General features: G+C 37.2%; 1 protein-coding gene across 1 annotated transcript in view; it reads right to left on the reverse strand.

Moving 5' to 3' along the window:
- LOC113240636 overlaps positions 1–2195 on the reverse strand; it is a 31756-nt gene extending 29561 nt beyond the window's left edge. Inside the window, exons 1-2 of the mRNA XM_026477987.1 lie at positions 2069–2195; positions 1344–1966 (exon numbers count right to left, since the gene is read on the reverse strand). Of these exons, the coding sequence (XP_026333772.1) occupies positions 1344–1966; positions 2069–2195 (750 nt within the window). The remainder of the gene's footprint in view (positions 1–1343; positions 1967–2068) is intronic.
- Positions 2196–11307: the final 9112 nt, after the last annotated feature.

Consider the following 11307-nt stretch of genomic DNA (forward strand, 5'->3'; position numbering starts at 1 on the left):
CAGTATACCAGTTTCAAAGTTTAATAGTTCTTGATCAGTCAAGCACTGTTTAAGCTTAGGGCATTTAATATTGAAAATGCAAGGTGGCTAGAATTATGTGTTCGGGAGTCTATATTGTATGTGTACGGTAAATGGGACTATGTATTTTAATTGCAGTATTGGCTACATTTTTCAAGAAATTACTATTACTATGAGCAATTTATATAAGCTGAAACTGTTAAATGACGTTCTTGACTACGAGTAAGTAGTAGAGCAGTTAGTTTACGAATTATCACTGGCTTTAAGGGAAGGTTAAATTATAATTATTACATCATAGTAGAAAATTTTAAAATACATATTTACATTAGAGTTACAATGAATATTTGGTATGCAGCCTAATACCGAATATTGAATCACTATTCAGCGGAATACCGAATACCTAAACATATGAGAAAAAATTTAATAGAGCATGTAAATTATCATATAATTTTTGAAGGCGCAATTTTTTCGCTTCTTTAACTAAAAGATTAAAAGTATTTTTCTAAGACGTCAAAAATAGGTAAGATATCAAATGAAAACCACCTACTCATTTTCTAATTTAGTCATGAATAAACAAACACTATCAAAATCAATCAAACACTTACAATTTGCAAACCAAAATCCAAAATAAAGTTTTTGATATTTAATCAAACTGAAGTTAATATTTTTTTTCAGGGAGACTGCATACTGCCTAGTTTCAAACTATATACAACTACTGAACTCAATAGGTCCTGTATTTATATTTTAATGTCACCAATTAGAAGGTATTCTTTGGTTGCATCTCTTAAATTTCTATCCTAAGGTTGTCTGGAAGAAATTGCTACTCAGCAATAGGGCTGCCTTCTGTTCTGTGTTGTCATTGTAAATTTAATGTGAATAAAGTGCATTTCAATAATTGATTCATTTCATACTGAAGCATTTATACCTTTAATCAAATGCATTAAAAAAGTATCTCTTATAAGGCCAGTGTAGTAGATACACATATAACAATTATATCACCTTCCAATAAAAGGGGACTAGTAAGACATATTTGAACTTAATGATTGTTGATAAATAGCTGGTCATTATAATCATCATCAGCATACACATAGGTCTCTCCCAATGTGTACCATTTCACCCAGTTCTCAGCTTGTGGCAGTTATCTGCTGCCAGCAGCCTTTCGCAGGTTGTCACTCACGCCATAGTCTCCACTCAAGAACTCATTTTCTCCATGGATTATTAGTTCTTTACAGATATGGCCAACCCAACTAAAGTGGCAAGTCACTTCAGTTTACTTATTATAATATCAAATATATATAATTCTAAAAAAATAAAAATCAACTTACCTGTGGATAAGTGGTGTTTGATCTATTTGACTTCAATACATCACTTTCCGAAGCCATTCTGTTGAACATTTTCTTGCGTTCTTTCACAGAAATGGTTTGCTCATTCTCAACTAACATACTGTCACTCTTAGATGTTGACAAAGCGGGAGGCATATTCTCATCCTCGAAAACATCTTGATTGGGTATAGAAGACCTGTGACCTGATTTTGTGCTGGCAATACTTGAGCGTTTCTCGCTACACGATTTATCTGACGATTTCCTTCTTGGGTGTATCTTAGGGGGGACCTCTTCAGCAACACTTGATGCTAAGCTCTCTTTCGACACATTATAAGGCATTTCTAATGTAGTGTTTGAGGCTGTCTCTGGTATGAGGTTAGATAATATATTGAAATCTTGATTAAGTTGCAATGGCGGTGGAGGCCGGTATGGAGGAGGTGCTAAATTGTTCTCTATTGGAGAATCCATAACTGGGGCACTGGGAGAGTCAGGTACTTTAGAGGTTCCTGCTTCCTCACCCTCCTTTGGAAAGTACTTTTTCTTCAGTATTAGCAATTTCTCATTATTTTGATTCTTTATTATGGCTAGAGTGTTCACATGCTTCTTGAACGTACTCCTGGCTTCATCTACAAAACGAAATAGGTATATATATAGACTTTTGCTTGTGACTCATTTTTACAATATTTTTTTTATCAAAAGTGAGTAATAATAGTGTTTTATACTCTTACCTTTCTTGTCGGAATTCATGAGAAACACTTTGAAATGCTTCACTAACGCATGATTTGTAACCTTTCCGTTATGGGCTAACATAAACTTAAGTATTTCCTCAAAACTTAACTCGGTAGGTGGTGGCATTTTAACAAATACAAAATCAAATTAAATATAATCTAAGTCAATCCTAATTCTGATAGAATAGTTTCACTTAAATAATGAAGTGTCAAATGTTATTGCGTTCCGTCTCAAGCAGCAATAATATAGCGACAAAACGAACCGACCCAAGCCTCAGGAATGTTTAGCTGAAGGGAACGACAACAGGTGCGGATCATGTTTATTGTTATTTTTTTAAATACTAACAATAAACATGATCCCAATGTTTTACTGTTCTTTTGCAGGTTATTTTTTATTGTTCAGCTCTTTAAACATTTCTATAAATGGTAATCTACTTATAATGAAATGTTTTAGGTAGGTACTATAGATGCAAAAAAGCAAAATAATTGCTGTGCACCAGTACTGGTCAAATACGAACATTTTCACAAAACTAATATAATGTGTTTATTTGAAATGGGACAGTATGGGGAAATCCGAAACCATACAAGATAGATACAAGGAAAATGTCATAAGAACCATTAAGTATTTTTATGTGAAAACAATTTTGGCATACCTACCTACCTTGTCAACTTTTGGTTAAACGTGAGTTGTCCTTAAAAATGAATAAAATTGATCAAATTTTTTTAGTGCTCTTTGACTCAGTTATATGTAAGGATTTCTTTGTATACAACCACAAAAGCGGGACAACAGAAGTTGGTCAAATTTCATAAAATGTATATACACACATCAAAAGTGTCTAGGGATCAAGTACGTTTAAGAGTATTGCTGCAATTAGGGTTAATTATATTAACTTTTTTGTATCGCTATTGATACTTTTTAGTGAGTTTTAACATTTAAATAAGGAATATTGTTTAAAATTCGATAATAAGAAGAAAATCGATTGTCAATGTGGTTTTGTATAAAAATGAGTTATAGCGTTTTGACAAAATCATTACAATGTCTGCATCGGAACCGAAACAATTTACATTATTATGGAGAGACGAGATCATTTAACTCGAGAAGTGATGATGCGAGCCGTCGGAATGTTGGAAGCTGGTTCCAGGCAACGTGATGTGGCTTTCACTCTTAACACTACACAGAGCGTCATAAGTCGCCTCTGGACGCGCTATCGCATGACGGGCAGCGTGGCCGAGCGACATGGAGGACGATCCGCATCACGACTCGCAGACAGGACCGGTATATCCAAAATACTGCTCGACGGAATCGTACCATGACCGCCATGATGTTGGTTACGAGGCTCCACAGCTCCTCAGGCTTGCTAATGAGCGATCAAACAATCCGAAATCGTTTACGTGAAGTGGGTCTGCGATCCCGAAGGCCGCTCAGAGTTCCACCTATTGCACCCTGCAATCGCAGGACCTGTTTACGATGGGCTCGCGAACACAGAAACTGGGAGGAAGAAGACTGGCGCTATGTGTGCTTTTCGGATGAATCCCGCTTCGGTATGAGACCGGATACAAGACGTACTCGAGTTTGGAGAACATCTGGACGTCATGAACGTTTGAGATATTGTCAGGAAGTTCATCCATATGGTGGGGGAACAATAACGATATGGGCCGGTATTTGGATCGGCGGAAGAACTGATCTCATTTGGATCAGGGGTAACCTCAATGCTCAAGTTTACGCAGAGAGGATTGTTTCAGATGTTATCATCCCTTTGCGAGGCCAGATGGGTGATTCATTTCAACTAATGCATGACAACGCACGTCCACACACGGCTAGAGTCGTAACACGCATTCTTGCCAAAGCTCGTATCAACGTTCTGCCGTGGCCTGCTCAATCGCCAGACCTCAATCCAATTGAGCACGCATGGGATATGCTTCAAAGAAGAGCTGTGCCGAGTATGCATACCGTACATACTCTACAACAATATTTTGACTTGTTACAAAACACATGGGCGGCCATTCCTCAAAGTGATTTTGATGAACTCATCTTAAGCATGCCAAATCGCTGTAATTGTGTGATTCGTGTTAATGGTGGAAATACAGATTATTAATTTTCTTATCTTTATAATAAAAATGAGCAAAATCATCATTTTCGCCATTTTTTTGTCATTTAATTGACGCCGTTAATTTGAGTTTTTTCCCACAATTTGCAAAAACATCAATTTTAGTTTATTTTAATTAAATATAGGGGTAAGCGGTTAAATAAAACATAAGCATTAAAGTAAGAAGTCGTCCTGGAAGACTGGATTTGGTAAATATTGCTTAAATAATTTTTATTTCAAAAATATTCACTTGATCACTAGACACTTTTGATGTGTGTATAAAGCAAATGAATAAAATTTTCTATTTTTTATAATGCTGATAGACTCAGCTTCTTTTAAGGATGATTTTAATTTTTAATTTTAACTTTTATTTCATTGTATGAGACGAAAAAAATCGAGACTGTAGGATTTGGTCAGATTTAATAAAACGATTTTTCACTTACAATGATCTAAATTGATATTTTTTTTTAATGATGATAGGCTCAGTCCCAACTTTTTTCAGCCTTGGAAGAAATTGAGTCTAATAACATTAATAAAATTACTCAATTTTATTCATCTTGTATGAAAACATATTTTAACCAGAAGTTGATCAAGTTTCAACCAACTTCTGCTGCCCCGATTTTAGTCGCCCCATACAATGAAATCATCCCTTCATAAAAGAGAGTCGATCGGCAGGTGTGTAGTGTTGTAACATCTAGTAAATAGTTAGTATCTTAGAATAATAACGCATAGAAACCTAGCCCGCACACGCTAAGTGAGGCAAGTTAGAGGGTTCCAAACGCGTCCCAGGAGCGCGCGGGCTGTTAGTGCTCAAGGTCATATTGCACCGCGAACAGCTCCAAAATTTTTTGCTAAAAATGACGAAATGTACGGTAAATGGGTGTAAAAATACAACAGACAAACATAAAATAGATACTAACATCGCATTCCACAAGTAAGTAATGCGTTTCAACTCATATTTTTATGTAAATATTCACTAAAACAGAAAAATAATTTCGCGGCAACAAGATACGAAAGTGTTGCAAAGTAACGAATTTTTTTTCTCCCCATTTTGCCATTCTGTATCAAAATAATTATATTACGTAAATTTTAGTGGTGCCTGTAATTTAGATTTATTTGCGCATCTTGAACTAATATTTACTTTAATAAACATTAAATGTTTTCGTTAACTCCTGTAAGTGATTGGGACACTTAATTATTTTATAATACTTTTAACGGCTCTGCGTTCATGCTTTATTGAATAATTATTTATTTTAATTTTATTTGAATTGGAGCACATATTGCAACAAATTTACAGTACTTATATATTTGTTTCTACTATAGTGTTGGCACCACCAGTACAACTTTGATAGCTTATTATATGTCTTTCTTTTCGTAACTCAAGCGAAATATTTTATATTAAAATATTTTATTTTCTTAAAAGGGGAGCATTCTTAAGCGATTTTTTAATCTATTTTAACAGTTATTTTCTTTAATGTTTGCTTATGGCATTTTCGGTTTTAGGTTTCGAATATGGCACTTATTTCTAAATCCAAGATGCGGGCGCGATTTTTCGAATAATGGCAAGTTGGGTATCGTTTTCGAGATGTTTGGGAATGTTCAATACAAATATGGCACTCATTTCTAAATCCAAGATGGCAAACACGACAGTTCAAACAAAAGCAATATTCGTAATGAGCACCCTCAAATACCTCGAAAACGATACCCAACTTGCCATTATTTGAAAAATCGTGCCCGCCATCTTGGATTTAGAAATAGTGCCATATTCACATTGAGCATCCCCAAATACCTCGAAAATGATACCCACATAGCATTTTTTTGAAAAAATCGTGCCCGCCATCTTGGATTTAGAAATGAGTGCCATATTCGTAATGAGCATCCCCAAATACCTCGAAAAGGATACCCATATAGCATATTTTGAAAAATCGTGTCCGCCATCTTGGATTCACAAATAAGTGCTATATTCGTTTTTCATCGACAAAACCGAGCACATCTGTAGGCACCTGATCGACAATGTCGGGCAAATCTGTAGGCACCTTTAACTTATGATGAGTTAAGCAAGATACAATTTCCCCACTTTTGAGGGAAATGTTATTCCATGGCATCATTATTTGTATATTTGTGTGCGTGCCGACGAGCGTAGTTACAAGTTGCTTACGCCTACATGAATTTGGTTTTTGCCTCACTTGTGACAGTTCGTTTGATATGAAACTATTATTCTATGCGTTATTATTCTAAGGTTAGTATAATATTTACTTGTGACAAATTTTTATTGAAGTGACATACTTGGACATGGACATCGTTCTATAAATTTAAATTAATATTTTCAAATTAATGTAAATTTGAAAATATTAATTTTAATTTTTGGCACTAAGAAAAGTAAAACAACAACACCCTCCCTTCAATACACCAATACTTACACGAAATAATAAAAAAAACCATAAAACTAAGTACTGGTTACGCCCATACCTACAACACATCTCAGGTGGGCTGGTACGCCTTAGGGGATTAGTTAATACATCAGCTGTCACCTTATCTGACTGTAGGTAGTGTAGGTAGTGTAGGTATCTACCTAGCACCAATAATACGAAATGAAATTTCATGTATCATATGATAGGTATCATATGTATTGCCCTACTCTGGTGGATAGGATTGCGCATAATTTTCTGTGCACTCTGGCTTTCGTTGAAAATTACAACCTTATCGGAATTACCAGTAATTTCAAACACTAACCATTTAAGAATCGTACCTTCCTTTGCAGCGCTGGCTAACGCCATGTATTCGGCTTTAGTAGAAGATAACGCTACCGTGGGTTGTTTCTTACACTCCCAACTGACGGGTCCGCCTGCAAGAGTGAAATGGAAACCTGTGTATGACCGCCTATCATACACGCTATTCGCCCAATCTGCATACGCGTAGCCACACAAATAGGCACCTGTTTTCCTGTGAGTAATACAGCATTCAATGTTCCTTTAAGGTACTGCAAAATCCTTTTTGCGGCCGACCAATGTTTCTTTTCGAAACAATTACTGAATTGGCTTAAATAATAATATAAGCTAAGACCTACCTAGAAAAATAATTACAGCTCACCAAGATCAGTAAATGGTGAAATTACAGACACAAGGGACTTGTCAATTTATGTCTCAGGGTGACGGGCGCAGTGGAAGTGCCCCTCAGATCTTTGCGATTTAAAGCTCTGAGTGGCACTGCAATTGTGGCAGGCTTTTATGGCTTACCATCAGGCGCGCGACTTGTTCGTCCCGTCACTAAATATTATAAAAAGTAATAATTAAAAAATTAAAACCAATTTGGGAAATGTACTTTTCTAAATTGGTTCTATTGTGGATGTATCTGGCCTGGAATTTACCGCGAGGAACATTAAACAACCACTTAATTAGACTTTGGCAGGGATAAGGGTGAATATCTCATGCGTAAATTTTCCATTAGTCCAGGCTGAGAAACCAGGTGTAAAGTGAAGAAATATTAATGATTTATTTTTTATAGTTTAATTAGACGTAAAATGAGTTTAGGGCAAGAATTTCATAATATTCATTGTACAATAATAATTAATAAAAAATATTAATGTCCCGATTTTCAATTTTGCTGGTGTGTCCACTTTCTGTTTCATACCTATGTAAAATAGTCGTTTTGGTAAAATGTGTTCGCTTTTAAGAAAAACAGTTCCATGTATGTAATTCACTATTAGAAGCACTAACTAAAATCATTGAAAGTATTGCAATTACCAGTATGTGGGAGACTGGGTACTTGATCAAACTTTGTCCACGCGAAAATTGTAGATTTGGTGGCAAATATTCAACTGGTTGCAACTGGTAAGTAGTTTAACTAAAAACCATTACGTTCTTGCCCCGCGCAAACCTCAGTCGTGTATTAGGACCTGGCAGCGAAAAACATGGGCACTGTGTTCCATTTCCCGCCAAAAAAGTAATTATATGCCCTTTGGTGGTACGTGAGACAAAAAATATTCAGTTTTCCTGGCTCTATTTAGGCTCAATTTTTGTTTTATCCTAAGGTCGTGTTCTGAAACCAAATTAAGAGACTAATTTTGTCCTTATCACAATTTAATCGTCTCGGTTTGATTTTTAAGTTTTTAATTTTTTTTCCCGTAATTTATTTTTTGAGATTTCATCTTACGTGGCTCAAATTTGGTGGTTTTGGTGGTGTTTGTGTTACCACCTTAACTTAAAAACACCACCAAATTTTAAATTGTTGTGATATTTTTTAATATAACGTTCACTTTCGAAAAATATTTTAAGGTATTGTGTTTATTTGTCCCAATAAACTTAAGAAAGACAGTGTTATTCATAATTTTTCAGATAACGTAAAATTACTTAATTACTTTTTGATCTATTTGTACCTTAGCGATCTTTTAAATTTGTATTTTACTTAAATTAATGGTAATATCATTGATTAAATGATTTTGTTGAGAACGTCAAACACGAAAAATTAGTTCATTGTTGTTTTCATTGGCAGTTGAATAACTACGATACTCTACGCTATCTCCAGGAATGTTTTCTGAAGATAAATTGTAGAAACTCAAATGTTTACCATGAGGACATGCGGTGGGTTTATCGAGACATTGAGGCTTGATGCAAAATGAGGCACAGAATGCTAATTTAGAGTTGTTACTTTTTTCCAAATAACCTGAAGAAATAACACTTGGTACAATTATAACTAACTAGTGGAGTAATTTCACAAAAAATAATTGAATATCATAGTGGTGAAACATCTTGACATTCAATAAAATTTATTTACAACCTGAAGAAAATTCATGTTACCAGTCTTTTTCTACAATTTCGTAATTTTCTACAGGTTTAATTTAATATTACCAATGGCAGGTTTCATGCCAGATAAACGAATAAATATCAGTAATGTTGTTCCCAAATGACACTTTGATCTGCAGTTCTCTTTAATAATCCTCCAACTCCTGGTCACCCTTGCAATGGCCACACTCGCAATAATCGCGGGTGCCCCGGATGGAGTTGGAGGATTTTTAAAGACAACTACAGATCAATCAGTGTCGTTTGGGAATGACATTACTGACATTGATTCGATCATCTGGCGTTAAATGCTACCGGTTACGAAATTGTTCAAAAAGTCTGGGCTCATTCTTTAGTATATGAAGCCTTTTCTTAATAACATGAATTTTCTTCAGGTTATTTGAGGAAAAAGTAATAACTCTAAATTAGTACTCAGTGCCTTATCATGATAAGATGATAGTGTTACAGTCCAACTACTCAAAGCCGGAGGAAATCGTGTGGTAAAAGTGCTTGTGAAACTTTTCGACAAAGTTCTTCATGAAGCTCGAACACCAGAGCCATGGAAGAATGCCATCGTCACCATCATCCACAAAAGGCAACATTGCAAAACTTAGCAATTATCGGTCGATTAACTTGCTCTCTCAGATTTATAAACATTTTACAAAGATTTTGACCATCTGGCTTACCAGTGAACTTGACGAAGCGCAGCCTATTGAGCAGGCTGGCTTTCGGAGCGGCTTCTCAACCATCGACCATATCCACACGGTTAATCAGTCGATGGAGAAATGTCTCGAATTCAACCGGCCCCTTGTCATGGCCTTCGTCGATTATGAGAAGGCCTTTGACTGTATCGAACATTGGGCCGTGTTCCACGCTCTTCATCGCTGCCACATCGATTCCCGCTACGTGGATGTGCCCCAGGAGCTCTACCGTTCAGCCACTCTGCAGGTACGAGTTCACGATTTAACCAATCCCGTTCCAATCCGGCGAGGAGTGCGACAAGGAGATACCCCAAATAGATAGATTCCCCAAAATTATTTACAGCAGCACTTGAGGATGTCGTAAAAACCCTTAAATGGGATAACTGCGGCATTAACATCAATGGTATAACACCATTTGTCTCACCTAAGATTCGCGGACGATCTCGTGCTATTTGCAAGTTTCGACGGTCTCCAAAGGATGCTGGAACAACTATATGATGCTTCCTTGAGAGTTGGCCTAAGGATGAATATGTCAGACGAAGATTATGGCGACTCTCTCCAGTCCCTCAAATATCACTGTCACGGTGGGAAATGAGAGGCTGGAGAGAGTCGATCAGTACGTCTATCTCGGACATTTTCTGTCCTTTGGCAAAGAGCATCAGCCTAAAGAGATCTCAAAAAGAATCCAGCTGGGATGGGCTGCGTTTAGCAAGTTAGGTGACATCCTTAAATCAGGTAAGGTTCCACGGTGTCTGAAGACCCACTTGTTTAATCAATGTGTTCTGCCCACCATGACGTATGATGACGAGACGTGGACGCTCACGCAGGAGACTGTATACAGTTGCACAGAGGGCCATGGAGCGCGCTATGCTCGGCATCAGCCTTGTAGACCGAGTTCCGAACGTTGAGATCCGACGATGGACGAAAGTCCAGGATGCTGGAACTCGGATCATGGAACTCAAATGGGGCTGGGCGGGACACCTAGCTATGCAAAGTGATGACAGGTGGAGCAAGACATCGACTGATTGGTGGCCGAGGATGGGCAAAAGAAGCGTCAGGCGCCCTGTTGCAAGGTGGGTTGACGATATAGTACGCGTCGCGGGGCGTCAATGGATGCGGCTAGCACGGGACCGTGATGGATGGCACAAACTTCGGGAGGCCTATACCCAGCAGTGGGGGAAATCAGTCTGTGAACGATGATGATGCCTTATCAAGCCTCCATGTCCGGACAAACCTACCGTATGTCCTCATGGTAAACATTTGGGTTTCTACAACGGGTACTGGTGAAGTTACAGGCACATGGGACTTGCCAACTTACGTCTCAGGGTGACGGGCGCAGTGGCAGTGCCCTCAGATCTTTGCTTATTTAAAGCTCTGAGTGGCACTGCCACTGTTATGGACAAGCGTGTAGCTTACCATCAGGCGCATGACTCGTTCGTCCCGTCACATGGTATTAAAAAGAAAAAGCAGAGGAAAGTTCCAACTGTGCGTCGTTTTAAAGGGGCAAGCAAATTTTTATCACAATTAAATTTAAAGAAACAATTAAATTTACTTAATTGTCTTTATTTTTATATATATTCCAACTTTGGTGGCAATATTCAATTCTGGTGCAACCGATAAGCGTTTTGGTGGCGTTCCTAAGTATTGGTGGCGAGAAAAATTTTTAATTGCTT

The sequence above is a fragment of the Hyposmocoma kahamanoa genome, unplaced genomic scaffold (genome assembly GCF_003589595.1).
Source record: "Hyposmocoma kahamanoa isolate Upper Pololo Valley unplaced genomic scaffold, ASM358959v1 100021, whole genome shotgun sequence".
NCBI classification, from domain to species: Eukaryota; Metazoa; Arthropoda; class Insecta; order Lepidoptera; family Cosmopterigidae; genus Hyposmocoma; species Hyposmocoma kahamanoa.